We start from the raw sequence: 26806 nt of genomic DNA, 5'->3' as shown, positions 1-26806 counted from the left end.
GTCACGATTGACAGACAGGACCAATATAAAAGCTGTCTGGATTGACAGGACCCTTTCTTAGCTCGGCCTTGTTTCCCTGTGGGGCCCGACAGAGGAGCGGACAGTAGTATCCTCCTGGTGGCCCTGGAGGAAACAGGGGTCGGGGTACTGCCGGGACGGAGCTAAAAATACCAGCGGTGCGTTTGAGTCACACGGTAGCTTGGGCTTCCTGTTTTCACTCTCCCATATTTACTTCCCAGTGAGATAGAGGGGGGCAGAGAGGAGGTGGTGGGGTGAGGCTGGGGGACCTGATGCCTTCAGAGATATCAAGACAAGCATGTTCACTTACTGATTTTGATTCCCACAGAAAGAAAAATGGAGAATAAATAGCTAAAGGTACATTATAATGGGATTATAGGTGAGAAACATTGCTGTAGAATATGATAAACTAGAACAAAGAAAACAGGTAACTGAAGAGAAACAACCTAAAAGTCATTGAAAATTAAATCAATACTAAATAAGCATGACAGAACATGACAGCCCCATTGGAAGGCGGCTCCTGACGCAATAAAAGAAAAGGTACATAGTCCTTTTAGGAGGGAGAGTCATAACAGGTAGTAGACGACAGTACCAGGGTGAATCAGATTGAGCGAGGAGCCAGGGAGGAGATTAATGCAAGCAGAGGCAGACAAAAGTCCCAATTACAGGTGGCAGAAGAGAGTACCAGGGTGTATCAGATGGTGGGAAGAACCATGGAGAAGGCGATGGTAGGATGATGCAGGTGGAAGCCAAGAGCATAGGTGATAAAAAGGCCCACGGTGGAATCGATAGTGGGATGAGCCAGGGTGGAGCTGAGAAATCTGGAGACCTGGGCGAAGCTGGTGCAATGACAGGACCAGACGACATTGTAGATTCAGAGGCCTAGGAAGATCTGCAGTGACGAGCACTTGAGGTGGAGTAAGGATACCGGTGGACTGAGGCGACTCTGGTGCGACTGAAGACCAAGGGAGAACCAGAGGGAAGGCGAAGTCCAACAGAGCCAAAGGGGTGGAGGGATGAAACACAGCGAGAGTGAGCCCAGTTGAGCCATAAGGGGAAAGGTCCCGGGTGGAGCCGAGGGGGCGAGAAGCCATGGTGGAAACGACTGGTTGGCTCCTTTCCTGCCATGGGTGAGTGCTCAGTGGCCATTAATGTTGGCATCAGCTGAGGGTATGTACACTGAAGACAACTGAGGATTGCCTATCTCCATATTCATTTCTCCAAGCGGGTGGAGTATGGGTGGATATGATGTGGGGCACTGGGCACCCTCCGGCAGAAACATAAATCGGCACCTATTCAAGATTCCAGGTTCTCGTTGGTTAATTCACTGAATTTTGCTGCAAAATCCAGCTTCTTTTCTGGTCCGGTATTCTGTAATGTTTTATCCCAGGGATGAAGAAGGTTGGTGAAGTAGACTCAAATATAAGAGAAGCTAATTAACGAAATGAACAACTGGTGTAACTGATAATCAAACAATAAGAAACCATAGAAACAAACACAAAACCCAGATTATCCCTTACAAATATTTAAAAACACTATTAATTTAAAATCACTGGTAAATATATATATATATTTTTAGCAATCTCAAAATGAATATCCATGTTTTATACAGGACATTATTATTATATGTTTTATACAGAACATATGCATTAATTCATTGTGGTATTTTAATGATTCATTTTAGTTTTTTTTATTATTTAATTTTCATTTATTATAGACAAAATAGTGTGAACAAATATTAACAGATTTGTTGTAATTGTCAAATATCATTGTGACAGCTAATAAACATAATGGGGGCTCAGCAACAACAACATCAGAAACGCATTTGAAAAAAGATGGATAAATCCAATACTGATTAAGTAATTCCTGAGTCATTCAAACTTGATTTGTTTTTTTGTGTTTTTTTATTGTGATATTTTAGTGGCTTGAGTTTGACGTGATGTGATTATTCCCTGCCATGTGACAGAAACCTCTTATCTACAATTAGATTCTTGACTGTCGATTCTGAGATGGACAGACCAGCTGCAATCCCGCAATGTGATAAGAGGGACACGTTCTCTCAAGTTCACATTCCTTAAATAAAAAAATAACTTAGAAAAGTCCCTACAGACTAAAAAGAAGAAAAAAGGGAATGCTCAGGAGAAGTCCTTTTGTGAGTGTGAGTGTGTTTACACACATATTGGTTCTAAGGGCAGCGTCTAATTGAAACAGATGGACTAGAGGTGGTAGGTCATATAGTGGTCTCAAAAGCATGACTCGAGTTTACACTCATGTGATGTCTGTCTTCGTTTGCTCTTTAAGTAAATTAATGTTAATGTAATAGTGTCTTGAAGGGATGCAATGTAAGAATGGGCATTGATGCCTGATGCACTTTCAGCATTCAAATTGTGCTATTTGAACAGTGTTGAAGAGTCACAAGGGAGATCGAGAGATAGAATGCATTCCAGGAATGCTTTTAAATGTAGGTCTCTGATTTGAAATAGGGCTGTCACCACTTGATATATCAGCTAATGCACATACCAAAGCTTGTAAACATGTTAACACACGCACACACTGCACATAAACCTTGTGTAACAATAAACATTCTTGTGTGGAAAATAATGTTGTGAATGGGTAAATTATGTTCTTGTGTGAAGCTCACAAAAACATCCAAGCCACATTTAACCTCCCAAAAGTAATTAGCATAATTTGAGCATTTATTCTTAATATTGTAATACTAGTTTAATTTAATTCACAGTAAATGTGTACTTTTGTGCACATTTTTACACTTGTCAACATTTTAATGTAAATGTTTTATACAAAAAAAGAATTGTGTTTTATTGACTAACTTGAACATACTAACATTATTTCTGTCATGACAACTTGCTGAGTGTTTGGCATGATAATTGGTATGACAGTGTTGATATGTTTGGTCTTGGCAGAATAGATCTGCTACGCTGCTGCAAGTACGGACTTGCTACTTCCAATACATATACAGACATGCTGCCGTGAGCAAGCAAGACACGCTGCTGCTGTACAATACAGCGTACATGAATTACCCATAGCAGATCTATACAGGTGGAGCTGGGGAAGGTGGAGGGTTTCTGAAAGCATTCTGCACTGCTAAGGCAAATGCTACCCAAGTATTTGAAGGTTGAGCAGCGAGCTCATTGGCTACTGATATGGCAGGAACCAATCAGCTGTGCCCTATAGGTAATGATATGTTTACGAGCAGGTTGAGTTAAAGGACCTATTAGCCTGCGCCATCTAGAGTTTCATGACAGAACTTTGTATGTATTACAATTTCAAAATTATGTTTAATAATATGTTTATATATATATTTTTTTGTTATGATATTGATGGATTAAAAATGCTCAATTGTCTTGATAATATTGTCATGATACAAATTAGCTTATCTAGTCTTAAAAGAGGTTTATTTTTTAAGCAATATGTAGACATTTTTTACCCTTCTTACAGCAATCTACTTAAAGATAACATTTTAATTTGGTGTTAAAATACTTCTGGGTCACCCTGTTGTGAGCTTTGGGTGGGACTACATGTTTTTACTGTTTACAGTATACCTGGAGAAATCAATTAGCATTCTACCTCAGGAGCAGCTGCATGGCGCAAGAACTTACAGATATTTTTGATTTGAAATCAGCTATCTTTGCTCATGGAACCACAAACAAATTTTGATCCAAATGCCATGTGACTAACTGGCTGATGATGGCACAAGAACTTCGCCCTATAAAAAGAATCAGGCACTGATAAAACACCTGTAGCTGTAAAAGCGGAAAAACCCTTTTTTCAAGTAAGACAAGTAAAAGCTTAAAAAAAATCTCAAGTGGGGTATTATTAATGTATTTTATGTTGTAGTATAAAACAAATATCAAAAGCTCAAGAAAATATCTTGAGCTTTTGTTCACCACAGACCTTATTCAAGACATTTAACCAAAAACCCATTCAAAGAACCTTTTGACTTCAGGACGATGGAACCGGAAGTGCTAATTCTTTTCCGGGTTTTGAAAAAAAATATGTCATCCCAGCAGCACTGTATTGTAGTATAATCTTTACATACATTATTATATATTATTTAATTTTATTTTATTTTCTACTGTTTGTAGATGCAAGCATACAGTTAGATGGCACATAATGAGGTTTATCTTGTGGACAGTACTAGAACAACTGCAAATGAACAATCTTTTTGGGCACCTGCACAAATTTCAGTGTCCATCTGTTAGCTGTACTGCACAGATTTGAGTATGACCCAGTGGAAATAGACAATTCTAAATGCGTATTAACAAATATGGGCATTCTTGAAAGTGGTACATGAAGAAACTCTAATAACACATCACTTATGCTGACTTCACATCCTCTTGGGATGATCTTACTTTTGTGATGTGCTTTCAAGCAATTTTGGTTGGAACAAAATGAATCTGTTGGGCAATTACATATTCACTCTAATGGAACAAAATGAAGAGTAAATTATATGCATTAGGTATGTAATCAATGCTTTATCTTATCATTTCAGAGCTGCCACACAGTTATTGGAAATGTTATATAGTACATGTTTTCATTTATTCCCTGTGCAGACCAACTTGGACAGTCAGGAGTCTCAGGACTCAAAGAAAATCCAGAGTTTTTTCTTTGGTAAACACGACATTGTGGTGGTGTTCATCTCTTAACTACGATCAATCATGCCTTGGCACTGGCAGCATTAAACCTGTTTATTACACAATTGAAACCCAAATATTTCAGCCATCTTTATGACCGATGCTAAAGGCCCTGAAACAAACACTGCGGACATTTAGTTGCTGCATTTTGTATTTAGAGACTTGGAAATGAAAATATTTAGTTATCGCAGGGATATTGTTTCTCTCTGTCCAGGTTTATGTGTATGTTTGTGTTTCAGTGGAGTCTCAATTAGCTTGAGGGATCTGGTGTGCATCAACGCTCACATGAACACACACTCCGCAAAGCGGCTAAACATACTGTCATCCGAGAGATAAAACACAACATGCCCCTGTGTTCTGCCTAGACAGCTGTCCTCTTTCACCTGCGCTTGCTTTCTCTCTTTTCATCTTTCATTATTCTCCATGTTCTTTCCTCATGTCACATCTACACAACAGTAAGAGTGTGCCATATTGACAAAAATTAAATCTCTATATTTTCTTGGATTTTGTCGATAATGATAATTAAGACGATATTTTGCCGAGTGTGTTATTGGTACCTTCAGGTTTAGGACTGCTGTAGACAGCTGACTGCCAAAGCTTTTGATATCCTTCATATTTTGTGTGGTTAATTCACAGAGATGAACTTATGAAATAGATTTTAACCTTTTATGAGCATTTTTACCCTTATAAGGCCAATTTATTAACCTAATTAAATGTAAGCGTCATCTTTTATGTCAGATTCTTACATTCTTACATTTAACCAATTTTAGAATAAAAAGACTCTATAGAGCTGTTACCAATCAAATGAAATTAGTATAGAAAAAAATCTGTCTTTGCAATGAAGTGGCATTTAGATGTATTTACACAATTCAGCTTTAACCTGCAGTTACAGTTGCATTTGTGATTAATGTTTTGAACATTAAATATTGAAGTATGAAATGATTTTTAAAAAATGAAAAGATGGTGGCGGCAAGTTAATAAGTGAGTCACTGGCTGTATTCGAAATCACAAACTCTCTTGAGTAGGTACTATATAATATGAATGTGTGTAGTATGAATGTAATCTGGATGTACTACATTCGCCATGTTATAATAACGTGACCTACCAGCGTCAATTGAGTCCCTTCATTGCCATTCACAAATCCTCTCTCGCAGCCTCATGGGATAGTAAAATGTCCATCGTGTGCACACTTCAGAATCTCGCCGGAAGTAGTAGGTTATCTGGGTACTATTACCTACACTTTTATGAGTACTGTGAATTCGGACATGCTCCTTTTGTGGCATATTGTTTTTCACCTACTATATAGTAGGGAAGTATGGGAAGGAATGCAGCCATTGAGTCATCTGATTTCTTCAAACGGCTGATTCATTCATGAATGAAATGATTGACTGTTTTAATGAACAACTCATTGAATCATTCATTCAACTGATTTGTTCAAAACAACTGATTCATTCAGTAACAAAGCACAGCTGTCTGTTGCTTGGAGTTGCAAAACAGTTCTGCTGTGGCTTTGATTGGAACTATTTTCGTAGCGAAATAGAGCAAAAACAAGAAAAATTGTGTCTAAAATATGTCACTTAATATTAACTTATTTATTGAAATGTTTTATAAAATCAGTAATGCAATTGTGCTGATATTCGGGGAAAAAACAGCACTCTTCATGTGAAATTGCTTAACTATGTCATATGATTACGATATTATCATAGATGATATACAGTTGCAAGAAAAAGTATGTGAACCACTTGCAGAATCTGTGAAAATGTGAATAATTTTAACAAAATAAGAGAGATCATATAAATGCATGTTATTTTTTTTTTATTTAGTACTGTCCTGAGTAAGATATTTTACCTAAAAGATGTTTATATATAGCCAACAAGAAAAAAAAAATCTGAATTTATTAAAATGACCCCGTTCAAAAGTATGTGAACCATTGATTCTTCATACTGTGTGTGGTTACCTGGATGATCTATGCCTGTTCTTTTTGTTTTGTGATGGTTGTTCATGAGTCTCTTGTTTGTTCTTAGCAGTTAAACTGAGCTCTGTTCTTCAGAAAAATCCTCCATGTCCTGCAGATTCATAATTTTTCAAGCATTTTTGCATATTTGAACCCTTTCCAGCAGTGACTCTATGATTTTGAGATCCATTTTTTCACACTGCGGACAACTGAGGGACTCAAACTCAACTATAAATTTTTTTTAAAAACATTCACTGATGCTTCAGAAGGAAACAATGCATTAAGAGCGGGTGGGGGTGGGGGGTGAACATTTTTTAATTTGAAGATCAAGGTAAATTATACTTAATTTTTCTTCTGGGAAACATGCAAGTATCGTCTGTTGCTTCTGAAGGGCAGTACTAAACAAAAAAAAGATATTTCAACAAAATAAGAAAAAATGGGACATCTTCATACTGTTCAAAAGTTTTCACCCCCCGGCACTTAATGCATTGTGTTTCCTTCAGGAGCATCAGTGAATGTTTGAGCCTTTTTTTAATAGTTGTGTTTGAGTCCCTCAATTGTCCACAGTGTGATGGATCTCAAAATCACTGCTGGAAAGGGTTCAGATATGCAAAAGATGCTTGAAAACTGAAGAATCTGCAGGATCTGGAGGATTTTTCTGAAGAAAAATTAAGTATAATTTACCTTGATCTTCAAATTAAAAAATGTTCACCCCCCGCCCCCCCCCTTAATGCATTGTGTTTCCTTCTGAAGCATCAGTGAATGTTTTAAAAAAAAATTAATAGTTGAGTTTGAGTCCCTCAGGTGTCCGCAGTGTGAAAAAATGGATCTCAAAATCATACAGTCACTGCTGGAAAGGGTTCAAATATGCAAAAATGCTTGAAAAATTATGAATCTGCAGGACATGGAGGATTTTTCTGAAGAACAGAGCTCAGTTTAACTTCTCAGAACAAACAAGAGACTCATGAACAACCATCACAAAACAAAAAAAAAAAAACAGTCATAGATCATCCAGGTAACCACATACAGTATTAAGAACCAATGGTTCACATACTTTTGAACGGGGTCATTTTAATAAATTCAGCTTTTTTTTTTCCTTATCAACTATATATAAACATCTTTTATGTAAAATATCTTATTTAGGACAGTACTAAATAAAAAATAACATGCATTTTGCATGATCTCTCTTATTTTGTTAAAGGTGCCCTAGATTGTTTTTTTACAAGATGTAATATAAGTCCTAGGTGTCCCCTGAATGTGTCTGTGAAGTTTCAGCTCAAAATACCCCATAGATTTTTTTTTTATTAATTTTTTTAACTGCCTATTTTGGGGCATCATTAACTATGCACTGATTTTTTCAGCACGGCCCCTTTAAAAGATGCGCTTCCTCTGCCACACGAGCTGTCGACTATATTACAGCTCATTTACAAAGTTCACACAGCTAATATAACCCTAAAAAATGGATCTTTACAAGATGTTCGTCATGCATGCTGTATGCATGCTTCGAATTATTTGAGTAAAGTATTTATTTAGATGGTTACGTTTGATTCTGTGTGAGTTTGAGGTTATATGCTCTGTGGCTAAAGCTAACATTACACACTGTTGGAGAGATTTATAAAGAATGAAGTTGTATTTATGCATTATACAGACTGCAAGTGTTTAAAAATGAAAATAGCGACGGCTCTTGTATTTGTAAATACAGTAAGAAACGATGGTAACTTTAACCACATTTAACAGTACATTAGCAACATGCTAATGAAACATTTAGAAAGACAAATTACAAATATCACTAAAAATATCATGATATCATGGATCATGTCAGTTATTATTGCTCCATCTGCCATTTTTCGCTGTTGTTCTTGCTTGCTTACCTTGTCTGTGCACAGATCCAGCCGTTAATACTGCCTTTCCTTGTCTAATGCGTCGAATGGGCTGGCATTATGCAAATATTGGGGTCATACATATTAATGATCCCGACTGTTACGTAACAGTCGGTGTTATGTTGAGATCCAAGTGTTTTCCGGAAGTCTTTTAAACAAATGAGATTTACATAAGAAGGAGGAAACAATGGGTTTGAAACTCAATGTATGTCTTTTCCATGTACTGAACTCTTGTTATTCAACTATGCCGAGGTAAATTCAAATTCTGATTCGAGGGCACCTTTAAAATTATTCACATTTTCACAGATTGTGCAAATGTTTCACTTACTTTTTCTTGCAACTGTATATTGCACACCCCTACATAACAGTGATACATTCAGAGTTTGTTGGTTTGCAAAAATGTATTTCCCTCCCTGTATGCTATTGCTCAGCATTATATAAGTATAACATTATATACTTCACATTTAAGTGTGATATTTATTTTTAAATAAGAAGGCTCTGAGAGCTGGAGGGAGTAAATCGAGTCTGACACATGGTCAGATATTGCGTGTCTAGGGCCAAGGCCAAAGTGACCGTTCCTCCAGCTGTCTTTTTATTAAAGGTGCCCTAGAATCAAAAATTGAAGTTAATTGCAGGTAATAAAAAAATTAATTAAAAAAAATCTATGGGGTATTATGAGCTGCAACTTTTATGTTTACGTCGTAATACCAGTGTTATACCCATGTCATTATACTAATTTGTATCCTCATAAATCACAAAAACAAGCACACACACATACAGAGAGAGAGAGAGAGAGAGAGTACTGTAATCCCTTTTGAAAAAGAAGTCAGCTTAATTGTATTTAATGTACACTTGTAATGTACTTCAAATCTTAAAATTATATTTAAAAAACTGTACTTAAAGTACATTTTAAATCCTTGTGTTTTAATAATCTTTTATTGTGCTTTTTAAAGTACACTTATTTTGATGTGTTGACTAAAATACTAAATCAAATGTAAAGTACTTCATTATAATTTTAACTGTAGTGTGCTATTCAATATTACATTTAAAGTTACTTTGGTATATTGGCAAATTTGAATGCAATTTGAGACGCTTCTGCATCTCTAGAGCAAGCATATGACATTTCTGGGGTCATTTCAGAGAAATTCAAAATTCAAAAAAGTCAAAATTTTCTCTCTGTTCAGTCACTTTTCTTCTTAGGAGAAATGATTGAAACAATAGATTTTCTAGGAGTTTATGTACCTAAACATACTGTATGTGGCTGTGTGGTGGAAGATGAGATGAAAGTGCCTGATTTGAATCTAGCTGAGCAATTTCATTTTGGTGTGTGTGTGTGTACTCATCACTGTGTGTCAAAAATAAGCTGATGAAAATGTTTACATTTGTATACTACTTAAAAAATATTACCTGTATACTGTATACACTGTAAAAAATGACCGTGATTTTAACAGTAAAAGACTGTAAAAATGCTGCGGTGAAAAACTGTTGGTTGGTTTACAGAAAGTTTCCGTACTATATGCGGTGAATAACTGTAATAGATCTAACGGTACATTTAATGTAATTTTACGGTAAAATACCGTTAAATTCACAGTTTTGGGAAGTGAAAAATAACAATTCATTGTAAAATTTACAGTGAAAAACCGTATATTGACATTCCCACAATTCCCTGCGTGATACTTCACATTTGATATATTTTCGTTGAAATAACTCTTAGTTTTTCTCATTTTTTTCTAATCAGTTATGTACATTAGGGTTTTATGTTACATCTAATGTTGTTAAATTAATGTTTATTGCATTTTTAAAATTTCATGCATGTTACCATGATGGTGTTTAGTGTGTGTGTGAATGACACTGTGTGCACCTTCTATATGTTAGTGTTGTGCTTCTCAGCTTGTGGAAAAGCTGCTTGTGATGAACTTTGATTCATCATGTGACTCTCATCACCACTGTGTTTGGTGACTGTCAGTGTATTATAAAGGTACAAAACAGATATTAGTACTTCATTAGGTTGGTAAATTAACATTATATCAGTTAATGAAATACGTTATTTTACCGTAAATTTAACAGATTTAAAATGTAAAATTCACATGTAACTCCGTAAGTATGTTTACGGTTTGATGTCATTTTTACAGTATTGTTCTGGTAACCACAGCTGCCGGTATTTTTCCGTAGAAACAACAGGATTTTTTTTTACAGTGTATGTAATAAGGGAACATCTGGATGGTGTCAAACAGACACGTCATGTCTCTACCTCACAGTTCTTCTCTACTGTCATTACTGCAATAGGACAGACTGGAGTTGGCACGGTTTCTCTGTTGAATATATATGATGTAACCAACATTAAGATCACCCAAATAGATGCAAATGAAACCTTAAATTGTTGGGTAAAACCAGCCACAATCAATGTCACAAATTATTTCCTAAATTCATAAAGTTTAATTAAGGAGTAGTTTGGCTAAAAATGAGCTTCATCATTTATTCACTGTCATTCCGAACCTGTACGACTTCCTTTCTTCTGTTGAACACTGTTACGGGTAGCTGGTGTAGAGATGAGGCAGATACGGATTTCCACAATAACATTCACTACTTTAATAAACACAGGCAGGAAACACCAAACATACACTTAGTCTTAACATAGAACGGACAAGGAGTGAAGGGAGTGAGTGCAATATAAAGGGAGTGATGATGATAGAGTCCAGGTGCAGGTGATCCGTGACGATGGGGAGATGATGAGGGAAGTGAGTGCAGGTGTGGAAACATGAGGATTCTGGGAAATGGAGTCCAGGGAACAAGGGATCTGTGACATTACCCTGCCGAGAAGCCATAGAGTCCAGGCAACGCGGAAGGTCTGGCGGACCATGGCGACACCGGCGGCTCCGCCGACCAAGGTGCAGGCGGGGCTCCAGAAGGCCGCAGTGGAAGCAGGATGACAGACAACAAAGGGAGAACAGGAGGGAGTGAAGAAGCCAACAGAAACGAGGGATGGAGTGAATACGGAGGAGTAAAGTCCTGAGGTGAGGGCAGGCTGATGAGGGACCAATGTGTGACTGGAGGAAGGATGGAGACTGGTGAGACTGGTGGACTGATGGGCCATGGTGGAGATGAGGGAGGTTGGAGCCAAGGTGGAGGTAATCGACCAGAGGACTGAGGTGGAGTCCTGGTTGAGGAGGCTTGAGGTGGAGGTGAAGTGTGGACACAAATGGGAGGAGGTGGGAGAGGGAGGCAGGGAGGGAACACAGTTTTAGGGCTGGAGACCAGCGGGGAGACAAAAAGTCCAAAGTCTGTAGCTGGAGCGGGCTCGTGATAGGCTGGAGCGGCGGGCTTGGCGGCGGCTGGAGCGGCTGGCTCGGCTGCGGCTGGTGCGGCTGGCTCGGCGGCATCGGCTGGAGCAGAGGGCTCGGCGGCAGAGACTGGAGAAATTGGCTCGGTAGAGACTGGAGAAATTGGCTCGGACCAAAAGTCAATTAACCAAGCCGCATCACTAGGCAGCTCGTGTGAGGCAGGAGCCTCCTCGGAGAGGGCTGGAGCGGCAGGTTCGTGACAGGCTGGGGCTGCTTTCTTCCTCCTCCTCCGCTTTCTGGACCCAGCGAAGGAGTGCGGATCCAGCGTAGAACAGATAAGGTGTTCACTGGAGGGGTATGCGGAGGAAGACGGAGACTGACTAACTGGCCTGGCCAACCGTGTTTCTGGAGGGACTGGACGAGACTTATCCTGAACCTCTTCGACAAGGAATTTGGAGTCATTTAAACACAAAATTAAATTGATAGTTTCGTTTAAGGAAAAACGATAGTCAGGTTCATCAAAACGGATAGTGTTGTCATCCAGCCCGTCCAGAAACAGGGCGATCAAATAAGCTTCTGGCCAGTTAGTCAAAAAAGCAAGCTCAACAAACTCCTCCACATACCTCTCCAGTGAACGACCAACCTGCAGGAGCCCAATGAGACGATCTGTGGCCGTCATGGAAGTAGGAGGCATGGGAGAAGCTGGAGTCCGGGAGCTCAAGAATGCATCCATTTTTTGTGGAAATCCAGCAGTTTAATGGTCCGTTCTTCTGTTACGGGTAGCTGGTGTAGAGATGAGGCAGATACGGATTTCCACAATAACATTCACTACTTTAATAAACACAGGCAGGAAACACCAAACATACACTTAGTCTTAACATAGAACGGACGAGGAGTGAAGGGAGTGAGTGCAATATAAGGCTACGTCTACACAGTTTTCGTCTAAAAACGCTCCGCATCCACACTATCATTTTCAAACGTTTTCCAAAAGTTGCTCATCCACACTGAAACGTATGAAAACGCTTACATCCCCCTACTGCGCATGAGTAAAGCTTCGACCTGCGTCATTCCCTCTAGGCGTTTATTTACTTTCCGGCTCTTTGAAACTTTGAGGCAATGTCGAGGAAAGGCACTGAGTTTTTTAAATGGACCGACAGTGTGGTGGAGTTGTTGCTGCGAGTAACACAAGAGTATAAATCGGCCAAAGCAAGCGAGAATGTAGACTGAGAGACGTGTCTTGGCTGAATTGGTCATATGACTGCATCACATGACTAAAAATGCATCATCGTATTCAAAAGCCTCCGTTTTCACAGTCCACACTACGACGCGAAGACGGCGTTTTCAAATGTATCCGCTTTGGAGAGCGTTTTCCAAAAGCTATGTTTTTGTTGACTTAAAACGCCATCTCAAAAAATATACGTTTTCAAACGAAAACGTATTAGTGTGGACATGGCCTAAAGGGAGTGAAGATGATAGAGTCCAGGTGCAGGTGATCCGTGACAATGGGGAGATGACGAGGGAAGTGAGTGCAGGTGTGGAAACATGAGGATTCTGGGAAATGGAGTCCAGGGAACAAGGGATCTGTGACAAACACAAAAGCTGCTCTCTGGACACTAAGATTATAAGTGAATAATTTAATTTTTAAATGTTATTTTGGACCCCATTGTCTTTCAGTGTAGACTGTAAAAAAAAGAAAAAAAGAAATCCTGTTCTTTTTACAAAAAAAAAAAAAAAAAAAAAAAAGGGCAGCCGTGGTTGCCAGAATCTATAAAAAATAAAGTAAAAATGTAAAAATATTTACAGAACAATGTAAATTTTACATTGTAAAACATTAATTATTAAAATTATTTAAACAAAATATCTTCAAATGTGAAGTGTCATGAATGGAATTCTGGGGATGTCAGTTTACAATTTTTCACTGTAATTATAAGTTGATTTTTTCTTTTTTTACTTCTAGAATTTAGTAAGGGAACTTGCTGTATCAACATTTTTTCATAGTATTTTTAAAAAATTTTACAGTGTATGAACAAAAATGGAGGATTTTTTATTTTTTTATGTGCTCATCAGAAGAAAGAAAGTTGTACAAGTTTGAAACTATATTGGTATAAACTGATTACCAATTAAATAAATCAAGACATTTTCAACAAAAGCAGTTAAATAATTGAAAATAATTTGTATAGGTATCTATCTTAATTTTGAATGAAAGAAATAACTAATAAGATTTTCATCTTTAAAACGTGTATAATATCTGTTTATCTGATCACTTGTAGCTCTCATGCATCTAAAAATTCAACACTTGCTTCTTATTTATGAGCAAGCCTATATTTCTTGACCTGCATGTATATGATGTGCAGATGTCCCATTTACTCAGCAGCACACTACAGACTGATCTAAATGCAAATATTTACTTCCACGCCCTAGTGTACTTGCGTGAACATAGACACATATGTGCAAAAACATGCACAAAATATTTCCAGACTTAAACATTCACTTACTCTCCTTTCCTGCTACAGCTAGCTGCTATATTTGGTGTGTCGTCACACCTGCAAGACAGAGAACATTCAGAGATCAGCTTCAGCATGACATCACAGGAAGTGGGAGGAAAAGAGAAGTTCACAAGGTCATTTGGACCTTTAACAAACATGTCACTATAGGAAGAATTCCACAGACCAGTAAATCACTGCATGAATGTTCTGGAGAGCCTCAAGTATGGATTTTGTAAAATCCTGATTCATTCATCCTTCATTATGCAAGGAGTGAAGAAACCCCACAGCAGCCTCAGGGCTTTCAAAGACACATTATGCTTTGAAAAATTAAAGTTTGATTTCAGTATTCATCAATTCTGCAAACAGCTTTTGGGTAGTTGATATGAAATACTTTTGGGAAGCAGAAATGTCCTGCGGCGTGACATTATATCTCCATTTAAAATGACTTAAAACATTTTGATGATTAGAGTTTTATGCATGTGTTTTTATGGTCTCATATTAAGGGTCCGTTTACACAAATGAAAAATGAAAAAATTTTATGCATTTTGGCCATTCATTTACACTACAACAGTGTTTTGGGGGCCTGAAAACGATACCGTTATTGTTATGTAAATTACAAAAAAGCGTCATGCGCATGCATATTACGTTTAAAATCTATAGGCGCCAAGTTATTCTTCAGAAAGTGACATCGCCAACTACTGGCCTGGCAGCATAATACAGTGTTTTAAACGTTTTTGCGGATCCGCGTGAACAGGGATCGTTTTGACAATGTTGCCGTCTGTTCGAGAAAAACGCAAATTAAAAACTTTTCCGTTTTTAGTACATTTTGTTGTGTAAATGTACCCTGAGTAGAAAACAGAGCTCAGGCAAAATGGGACCTGAAAATCCTGACAATCCCAGGAATGAATTGCATTTTAAATTATATTAAAATAGAAAACAGTTATTTTGAATTGTTATGATATTTCACAATATTACTGTTTTGCTGTATTTTCATCAAATAAATGCCTTGATATGCATGAGACTTCTTTCAAAAACATTAAAATATTATTACTGACCCAAACTTTTTGAACTGTAATGTACTGTACATGCATTCTGACTGCTAACTAACAGTTTTGTCTCATGAAATCAGTTTTGCCATGATAATGTAGCTATGTGATTTATAGTGAATATGTAAGAATCTCAGCTATTGCATTCAATTGAACCTTAATACTGGAACTTTTGGTTTGGAAGTGTGAATGTTGCATGTGCGTGCGCTTGCAGCAGGGTTTTTTTCTTTGCACTGGTGCATCCTGTGTAAAACCTGTGTTGACTGCACTAACATGATACGGCTCGCCTCTAACCCAACTCCCACACACATCCTCACTGTCTCTCTGTCTCTCTCTTTACTCTCATAGCATGTACAAATCTCTCCACTCATCCCCACATCCTCCTTCCATTTCCTGCTTTAATCTGGTTTTGATGGAACAGCCGTTATGCTGTCATTAGCTGCTGAGAGGAGAACTGGGCCTAATATCAGTCATTTCAGCCTCAGCACAACCCTCTCAGGGCTCATGTTCACATCGAGACGGTGCTGTTTCCTCTGCTGGTGCCACATACTCAGCATTTATTCAGCTAATCTTGACCATGTGTGCTTGTTTATTTCCATTAGTATCATTACTGATAAGTAAGGCTTTTACAGGTGGTGTGCAAACCTAATGAAGCATGAAGTCACAGTCACTAATTTATTGTATGTATAGTATGCGCATGGACATCTTTTTAATACAACAGAATTACATCTGTACTTAACAGCGTGCGATCATCATGCATTTGTTGTATAGAAAAAAGCAGCTTTGACATTTTGATAATCTTTTTTTGTGTTCCACTGGAAAAATTCAAATGGGTTTAGAGCTTCTTGAGAGTAAATGATGACTGAACCTTTAATTTAGGCTATTTGGCTTTCAAAATTTACTTTAAATGGGCATGGAACACACACATTTACAACATGGTGGATTAGTCAGATTTTTTGAAACATGAGCATGTTAGACAAAACGAATGTATTTTGTTAAGAAAATTATTTTATAATATATAAAATAACTGATACAAATATTTATATACAATTTGGCATATACAACTTTCGCACCAAAGATTGTATAATAACAATAAAAAAAACAAACAAAAAAAAACATTCTGGTACAGCTAATATAGTTTGATTCTTCGTAACGCTTTACAATAAGGTTTCTGCATGAACTAGAATTAACAATTTATTAATCTTAGTTAATTTAATCATTTAATCAAATGTTTTTTTTTTTTTTGTTAATTAGTTAATGCACTGTGAACTAACATGAACAAACAATAAACAGCTGGATTTTTATTAACTAATATTAAGAAAGATTATTAAAAATTGTATTGCACTTTGTTAGTTCATGTTAGTTATACATTAAATAATGTTAACAAATAAGACCTTATTGTAAAGTGTTACCAGATACTTTGTGATAAATTGTTTGTTTTTCCTATTTGTGAGTGTCTACCCAAAATGATTGGGAGAAATTGTAAAAATCCAGTCTGCTTTTTGATCAAATGTGTTTATTTTAGATTGCGTGCATTAAGTTGTCACTTACAAATACTGCATTGAGTACAAAGGCCAGTGAAGATTATTAAAGATGTTCCTTTACTCTTCTGCTAAAACATTTTTTCTGTCTTTTGTGTTTTTTTGGATGGTCCTTACAGATAGACTTGGAGCCAGAGGGAAAGGTTTATGTCATTATCGACTTGTCTGGATCTTCCAGTGAAGGTAAGACATCTTTGTAAACTTTCTGTAATAGCATTACATGCCATTTAAAAACTGCTTGAATCATGTCCCTGTGTAGCCATTACACCTAATACAAGATTTCTTGTAAATACAGACGTTTTGTACTGTCTGACACAGGAAATGCTCACTGGATGTTTGATATAAAAAGTAATAGAGTGATGACAGATGTACTGAATGTGGCATCAGGTCTTTGAGATGCATTTATTTTAAATAGAATGAACAAAATAAACACTCCAAGCTGAAAATGGTTTAGTTCTATTAACATATGCCATTGCTTAAAACGCAGTGGCGCAGACAGCGCTTTGGAAGCTTTTTCTTGAAGTCATATGAAGAGCTGCAACTTTCTGATCTTGATGTTGCCTCCAGTGTAGCTGTATATAGAGAAAAAAAAAAAATCCCACTGTGGCGCGTGATCATTGGACCCAAATCCAGTGTGGCTTGATTCCAGCCAGATAACCTCCCAGATGTGCCTCTGTCGTGAATACTCCCTACGGCCCAACTCCTATCAGACCCCTGCCTTTCCTGGATACACATCAGAGATGGCCCAGTTTAAGAGCTCCTTCATCCACTCGGCTCTACTCCTGCTCCTGCAGGCAGAACATATGACCACTTTCCTCTCACACTGATCTAGATGCTGCATATCAAACATCTCCTTGTGTCTACACAGACCATGTGTCTGCACCATCAGTGATGGAATGGCACAGTTTGCAAAACTGTTAACTTGGAATTTCTGCAGGAATAGACCTACGAAAAGAGGCAAGAAATAATCATATTTTGAGATGACATATGTTGCGTTTTGGATGGTGATCCCTGATATAAGATGCCAACAAGCATCTTGGGCCCTGTCTGCACCTGGTATTAAGATGTGTTTTGGTCGATCTGATCACAGTTTTTCTCCATTTTTGTCACATGATGGAGTTTGGGTTCCTTGCTGCTGTCGCTCTGGCTTGGTTAGTTGGGGTCACTTTATATTCAACAATGTTTTTGATCTGCCTGCATTGACACCATTGTATGCGAATTAAACTGAGCACGACAATGACATCACTGTTTTCTCCACAGCTGCTGTATAGATAAATGAATTAAATTAATAACTAATGATTTATACAATGGAATTAATCAATACTGAAGCAAGACAGTGACACCATTTTCTTCTAGAGCTGCTGTACAGCCAGAATTATTTTCCTGTTATCACTGTAAAGCTGCTTTGACACAATCTGCATTGTAAAATGCGCTATATAAATAAATGTGACTTGACTTGACTTGACAAGTGGACTATGCTAAATACAGGTGTAAATGCGGTCTAAAACATTTCGAGCTTGTCCATTTTTGACCACTTCCAGAGGTAGTCGAAAACTCATTTGACCAAATTGGTTCCATAGTGTAGATGCTCATGTGGTTGAATGCATTAAAGCAGCCACAAAAACAAAAAACAAAAAACAAAACATACGTTTTCCTGCCCGTAGACCCTCCCCTCGAAGTAAGTGGTTAAAAGTGGACAAAACAGATGAATTAAAACACCAGATGTAAACGGGTATGTGTCTGCCTCATCTACTTGTTAATGGATCTACCAAAACAGGGCCTTAGCTAGCTTAACCCGAAGAGGTTTAATAAAGCTGTAAAGAACTATCTATTAGCATTCCTATTCATGTCAATGGAAGTAGCATATCACTCAGGTCATATGCGAGTCCCACAGTGTATTACGACTCTTTATATCGCTTATAACTTTTGGAGAGAAATAGCGCAAACGTTGGACAAAAATTAAACTTGAGCACATGTGTCAAATGCTATCAAATGTGATATTAAATGCACTTCAGGGTTCAGCTGTGAACACAGCCATCTATTGTTGCAATCTCCAGTAGTCTCTTCCTCAGTCTCTTTCAATATTTTATTATTATTTTTATTTTTGACCATGAAACAATGACCAGGGGGATAAAACAGTGGTCCAGGCTAGTGTTGCGCACCTTGTGGAACAACTAATTGCAAAAAAAATTCAATGCATGTGCGGAACACAGTTAAAAAAATTGGCTGTGCATGTACTGTATGTGTACTACGCAGATGAAGAAATCTATGTCACGCACACTGCACGCATAAAAAAGTATACTCTGGGCCTTAGCTGCAGCTTTTCAGGAACAGGTTTCTGTGTCACTCTGACTCTGTTTCAGACTGTTTTAATTGGGCACTTATTCATTTTACTGGGAAACAGTCTTTGTGACTCATATTTCATTGCGTTTAATCGCTGTTTGCATCAGGAAGTGAATACTTAAACATTTCCTTTGCATAAAAGTTGGATGACTCATCAAAGAGTGGCAGAGAAGACGAGTTTATCAGCAGTTTCAGAACTGTTGTTCATTTTTCTCAGAGTCTGTTCTGATGTTAAAGATATTGACGATTACAATAAAGCACAAAAGATATTTAAGAAGAGACACAAAACATGAATGTCATGGTTAATTGGCCTTTGAAGTGTGTTGTGCAAAATAAGTTTTGCAGATGCCATTCTGTTTTGCAAACTGCCATTCTGCAGTTTGCAAGTGTAAATCTGATCTGTGCATGCATCAGCTCCATACAGGCATTGGTTCTTCTAATCAGATAGACAGGAGGCTTTGACTGATTTTGGGCTTTGTCCCTGAGGGTTTGGGTTGTTGAAAATTGATCTGAAGTCATCCTTCATGCTCAGCACTATACTGAAGTGAACAAAAGGTCACACAATGGGTCCAGTCAGTGCCAGGGTATTTTTACTGTGTGACAGTAGAGGGACCTGGGAGTCTGGTTCTCACCTCAAAATCCCACAGGCGGCTTTTTTTCATGTACTTTGGGTATGAGCACAAAATCTGCATAAATTAGTAAAATTATGCCCAATATGCGCAATTGCATGCTGAATTCATGCCCTAAAACCAACAATATTTATCTGGATCAAATGAAACGAGTGAGTGAGGGGAGGTGTCATCTCGCTGTTGATGAGAGAGAAAGCGCAGCTGGTTTTGTGTATCTATTCTGTGCAAAACTAGTATGGGAAGAGTTTCAGTTATTTCAGTATCGATATATATATATATATATAATATCGAAAATCAATATTTTTGACAACATTGCACTTAGTTTATTGTTTCAGATGCCTTTTTAAAAAAAGACTACAATTGAAAAATGTATATTTAGGCTATATATAAAAAGTATTGACTATGTTACATGCCACTGCTGAAATCCACCTTAATTTGGTGGGTGTTAATGTCAAACCCTGTTGGTGCCTTTAGTCGAACCTGTATGACTTTCTTTCTTCTGTGGAACTTCTGCCTTTCTATAGCTCGAACAGTAGAGCATGGCACTTGTACTGAACTGAATTGAGTTGGACGATGACATCACTGTTTTCTGCAGAGCTGCTTGTGGGTAAGCAGGGCGCAGCCGAGAGCTGTGGGAACGGAATGAGGCCGGTGGCGCAAGTGCTAATGAGTGTCACCTGCGTGCCACACTGGTCTCAAGTCTCACAGAGGAGCTCCAGAAGGATAAAAGGAGGTGGGGACTGCTGAACGTTAAACAAAACTTTAGTCATGAAATAAACAACAAAACGAAAATAAAGCGGCAGCCCCTCACAAATGACTGCAGCATATAAACATAATAAACAGAACATAAATAGTCCAGGCCTGGTCCTCTCATGTTTTGCACTGCTGTCACTCCTCCTTTTATCCTTCCGGAGCTCCTCTGAGAGACTCGAGACCGGTGTGGCGCTCATTAGCACTCACGCCACCAGCCTCGCTGCATTCCCTAAATAAACTGTTTGCATCATTGAAACATTTTCATGTTATCACTGTATTGTATAAAATGCAATAAAAATTGCAATAAAAATGCAAGGTGACTTGACTTGACTAGTAACGTGAAGGTCATGGGTTCGATTCCCAGGGAAAGCAAGAACTTATACAGTGTGTACCTTAAAGTCAGTGGAAGTCATTGAATAACAGCATCTGTCAAATGTGTAAATGTAAATTTAAGATATTTCACGAAATGTCTCAACATTCTTTATTGTCATCTAGTTAAAATCCAACTTAGTCATGCACAAGATAAAATAAAACATTTGTTTGACCGACGGGCAGACGTTCCTACTTTCCAGCTAGGAGACTAGCTAATGGTACTTTTGCCAATCATGGCTTCACCATTTCAGGCTAGGCTTGTGGGTCCACATACTGTCATTCATCATATGTCTGACTTAAATTATTTTATTGAGACACCAGATCAGAAAAAGAAAACCAAAGTTTGTCACGTGAATCTGCTGTTAAAACCCTGTTATGTGAAGACTGAAGTTGATCATTGATTTCTATTGAAACCAAACCTTTCTGCAAGTGTGTAACAAAACATAACTATGAGTATTTTTGATCCCAAATTCAGCATTGTCATCTACTTTAGACATTTTAGACTTTTTCAACTTTAGACTTTTGAAAACCCAAGCAATCTGTGCTTTTTTTTCTTCTCCAAAAACACAGGCTGTCTTTTCCTTGGAACTGTAATTGGGAGAAATGGCTCTTTGGGTGTGATTGGAGTTCTTTGTGTGAGTCTCTAAGGGTCTTTATACCTGATAATACATGATTTGATGAAGCCTTTATTAAGCCAGATGCCAGCAGGAGAAGTTGCTTTATTACTCTGCATTTTTAGAAAACTTCAAATGTTTTATGACAAATGGAATGTGTCTTCAACAACTGTGTGGAGTGTTTTTGTCAAACAAAGCAAGTGTGAACACGTAAAACCCCTTTCTTGGTGCATTTGCTGTTTTGGAAGTGGCTTGCCAGTTTTTAACACAAATATACATGCATACTGACATGTTTATGTGGTTTTCAGTTTGTGGGTCGTCACCCAAAAATGGGTTACATGTTTATTCTAACAGGGTCACAAAAACAAAGCTTAATGCAGATATTAAAATGCAACTAACCTTATAATCATGCAGAGTTAGGACAGCAAGATAAGGAGACACAGAATACTGTTAAAAGGTTAGGAGCCTTTAGTTATTAATTTTGTTTATATTTTAACATATTTATATTTTATATAAGTCCTGTTATTTTGAACTATCTATTCATCAAAGAATCCTGAAAAAAAAAAGTATCTTGGTTTTCACAAAAAATATTAAGGAAATAAAAATCATCAACTGTGCAAGGGAAAAACACAGAAAAAAAAAAAGAAAGAACAAGTAAAATTACTGCAAATAGATTAGCTGTAGAGAGCATGAAATTCAATAGATATTTTGAAACCAAAATTTTCAATTCCCCATGTACTCTGTCATATTAATATTTTTGTATGTTGATACAGTTAATATAAGCAGGTAATATTAGCATTTTAAGGGCACTTTTGTTTTCTTTTTTATGATAAAATATGTTGGTTCTATATTGCATGGCCACTTGATGTACAGCAACACTAGTTGGTGTTAGTGCTCAACTAACAGTTGTTATATGAGCCGCTGGCTGCAGTCACCCAAGCACAACCACTGAGACTTGGCAGCTGATAAATCAAAAACGACAGGAGGCAAAACAGTGAACAAAACCTAGTGTCCATGCTAATCCCTAATGTTGTAGAAGCTTTTGAAGATCACAGAGCTCTGGACTAGACACACACACACATACATACATACACATACGGTGTGGTGCTGTTCTGTTTGGCTAAGGGACACAGATGGAAGAGTATCATGGAGGGCGTTCACGGAGAGATCCAGACTGGCTCAAATATTTGCCACGTATGGTGTAAATAGTGACTTTAGCTTCAAGCTTTAGATATAAAATATTTAGGCCTAATTTCAAATTTGTATTTTTGAACTGCATATAACATTTCCATTCATTTAGATTACACTGTTTTAACATAAACTAACCAATAAATGTAATGTGATGCATATTTGTCAGGCATAAGAAAATAATAGTTTATTATTAACTATTTGTATGTATTTAATTTTATTTAAATAATCTAATTTTCAAAATGCATTTATTCAAAATTAGCATTATTCTGTAATTAAACATATAAGAAGATGGATAAATTATGGCTAGCTGCAGAACAAGGAATATTCAATTAGTACTACATAAATCATGCCTGTTTCATACCTGTTTCATTTACTGTATGTATGACTAACAAAATTACACCACGTTCATTTTTTTTTTTTAGTTTATTAAAAATGTGTAATCCAAATGGATGGAAGTTTTATATACAAATCAAATTCATACATTTTAAAGGGGTCATGAAATGTAGATTCCGATTTTTATATTGTGTTTCTCAAGGTAAGTTTATAAAGTTTTAAAAAATTATTTGTAAAAATGATCATTTTCCAACTTCATTTTCACTATCTGTGAAAAACACCCACTGCTGTGATTGGCTAACTTCATTGCACCGTATCCACACCCTCCTTTATAGCATGTAGTGTGTTTCAATGCTCGAGATGGCAAGCGTTGTGAGAGAGCCATATATTTTTAAGTCCGATACAAACCACAGAAGAAAGTGAAACAATGCAATTACAACAATTGCTACAGTCTGGTTCAGTGTGGTAATTACTTTTGCTTGCTTAACTGCTTCATTTTCGGTATATAGTTAAAATTAATATTATTACTTGTCTTATTACAAAAGACGCTGCAGCTTAAGTAGGTTTAAGAAATTACTTTGTTTCTTATTCATTTGCCAACAGTTAAACATTTATTTTGTTTGCAACTTTCATGCTTAGTGTGAACACTTTGTCATATTCATATGACATATTCAACATAACCAAATATCTATCATGGTTAAAGGATTAGTTCACTTTCAAATGAACATTTCCTGATAATTTACTCACCCCCATGTCATCCAAGATGTCCATGTCCTTCTCTCTTCAGTATATATAGTCAGGGCTGGGGAGTAACGAAATACATGTAACGACGTTACGTATTTAAAATACAAAATTTGAGTAACTGTATTTCGTTACAGTTACATTTTAAGTAGATGGTAATCAAATTACAGTTACATTCAAAAAGTATTTTAGATTACCAAAGTGATTACTTTGAATTTTAATGTCATTTATTTAATTTAATAGGCTATTAATGTAAGCTGTTTGATGATTTGTAACCAACGAGCCAATTGTTGATTCTGCGACTCTGTTTAAAAAACACCCGCACACAGCCTGTTCAGATATTAGCAACATGCAGTCATCAGACAAGAGAAAAACATGCAAAATATGGAAAACAGGGCATAACGCATTTCTCTAGTGGAAATTTAAAGACAGTTTTACTTATAAACATGAAAAAGGACGTACAGTAACATCATAGTGCAATACAAACTATACCTGCAACAACCTTCTTCAAAGGATCGGCTTCAAAGGATTCAACATCTAATCTGAAAAAGCATCTTGAGGTAGGCCTAAGCTGTTCATTGCTGGTCTTTGAAAATGTTATTTTCCTTATTTACTCATTTTCCTATTTACTCGTACGTTGAGCTTTGTATGGTTATCATTAGCCTACGGTTAATATTTATAAGAATTTATTAGGTCTTTGAAAAATAACTCAAAATCCTCATAGAATTAACATCCACTTAATCATGCATTAAAAAATGTTTTATAAAGCCAATTTCTTGGTGTACTTTACGGAGAAACTTTAAATCTTAATAATTCATTCCAAATGTTTAGGTATATGGCACGTACGCGAGTAATCAAAAATAGAGATGCAGTAGTCCACTGGTCATAAATCCAAAGTTTTTTTAGTTTTATTTTGGTCTATCTTTATTCAGGGCTTGCAAACAAACTGCTCTGTAATAATTTCCCAAAATTTCAGGAAATATTTACTAAGTCTGTCAACAGGACGTTAACACAGGCACACGCTGAATATGGACACAAAGAGAACAGACGCGCCAGCAGAGAAAATACTGCACCATACACAAGCTCACTGTTCGCGAAATATAGGAAGATAATATAAATATTAAATTTGGGTTGATATGAATGTATCTCTGAAGGGAACTGTCTTCAGATAAGTTTTGATGGCGCTTCCTCTTATCTCCAGCGCAGCGCTACTGTGTATATAGTGGTAACCATGGAAACGCTATATCACTGCTGTTCCATAATCGCCACTGTCAGAGAGTGAATTTACATTTCATTCAGTCTGTCTGCTGATTGCGTTTTGTGCAGGTGACTTATGTAGCATAATTTCACAAAGCTAAAGTCAGACCATGCTGTTTTTTTCTGTTTAAATGAAAAACAATTGATCATGCTCATTTCATAACATCTTTGTTGGGACTGTGATAAAAATGCACTGTTTAGTGTTCAGTGTTAAATCAGTGTTCAGTATAATATCAAAGAGCTACACACATTTTTTTGAACAAATAAACAACAAATACATTTTCTTTAAAAAAAATCTGCAACCAGTATCAGAATCGGCCAGTTTGCTTCTATTGGCCATGAAAAATCAAAATAGGTGCATCACTTTTTCAACAAATATTTTCATAATTTGTATATCAAGATTTACCAACACATAGGTTATGTCTAAAAAAACTGTAAACTTAAAACAGAACATCAAGTTAATATGGTCCTTTGTGTTAAGTATTTCAAAGTATTCCAACGTATTAAGATTAAGTTACTAAACTTGAGTAATGTAACGAAATATGTTACTGATTACTTTTTAAAGCATGTATTTTGTAATCTGTAGTGAAATACATTCTAAAAGTAACCTTCCCAACCCTGTATACAAGTGCTGGTCATATAATTAGAATATTGTGAAAAAGTTAAAAAATTAAACTTTCATTTATACTAGATTCCCTACATGTAAAGTAAAACATTTCAAAAGTTTTTTTTTATTTTTTTTATTTGTTGATTAGAGTGTACAGCTAATGAAAGTCCAAAATCCAGTATCTCAAAATATTAGAATATTTACATTTGAGTTTCATTAAATGACCATCCCTACAGTATAAATTCCGGGTATCTCTTGTTCTTTGAAACCACACTAATGGGGAAGATTGCTGACTTGGCAATGGTCCAGGAGACAATCATTAACACCCTCCACAAAGAGATTAAGTCACAGAAGGTCATTACTGAATGGGGTGGCTGTTTACAGAGTGATGTATCAAAGCATATTAAATGCAAACTTGACTAGAAGGAAGAAATTGGGTAGGCAAAGGTGCACAAGCAACAGGGATGACCACAAGCTTGAGAATACTGTCAAGTAAAGCCAATTTAAACACTTGAGAGAGCTTCACAATGAGTCAAATGAAGCCGCAGTCAGCGCATCAAGAGTCACCACACTCAGACATCTTCAGGAAAAGGACTACCAAGCCACTTCTGAAACAGAAACAAACGTCAGAAGCATCTTACCTGGGCTAAGGAGAAAAGGAACTGGACAGTGAACGGTGGTCGAAAGTCCTCTTTTCAGATAAAAGTAAATTTTGCATTTCATGTTGAAATCATGGTCCCAGAGTCTGAAGGAAGACTGGAGAGGCACAGAATCCAAGCTGCTTGAAGTCTAGTGGGAAGTTTCTGAAGTTAGTAATGATTTGGGGGGCCGTGACATCTGCTTGTGTTGGTCCATTGTGTTTTATCAAGTGCAAAGTCAATGCAGCCATCTTCCAGGAGATTTTGGAGCACTTTATGTCACGGTTCATGAATCCGCTGTCTCATTCTGGTGTCTGTGTGATGGTGTGGGTGTGTCACCTGATTGTTTTGTGTGGGCGTCGCCGCTGATTGTTGATCAGCGGCAGCTGTGAGCAATTACCATCTGCCTATATAACGCCTTGTCTTTCGTCTCTTGTTTGTCAGATCGTTGTACGGTGTCCGCGTGTTGT

The 26806-nt window shown here is 37.1% G+C and overlaps 1 protein-coding gene across 1 annotated transcript in view; it reads left to right on the top strand.

Annotated features, from left to right (window-relative positions):
• prkceb (protein kinase C, epsilon b) overlaps nt 1–26806 on the top strand; it is a 140805-nt gene that overhangs the window by 18847 nt on the left and 95152 nt on the right. The window contains exon 2 of the mRNA XM_067386994.1: nt 16978–17041. Within this exon, the coding sequence (XP_067243095.1) occupies nt 16978–17041 (64 nt within the window). The remainder of the gene's footprint in view (nt 1–16977; nt 17042–26806) is intronic.

This window comes from Chanodichthys erythropterus, chromosome 5 (assembly GCF_024489055.1).
Source record: "Chanodichthys erythropterus isolate Z2021 chromosome 5, ASM2448905v1, whole genome shotgun sequence".
Classification (NCBI taxonomy): domain Eukaryota; kingdom Metazoa; phylum Chordata; class Actinopteri; order Cypriniformes; family Xenocyprididae; genus Chanodichthys; species Chanodichthys erythropterus.
This window is presented reverse-complemented; position numbering and strand designations above follow the sequence as displayed.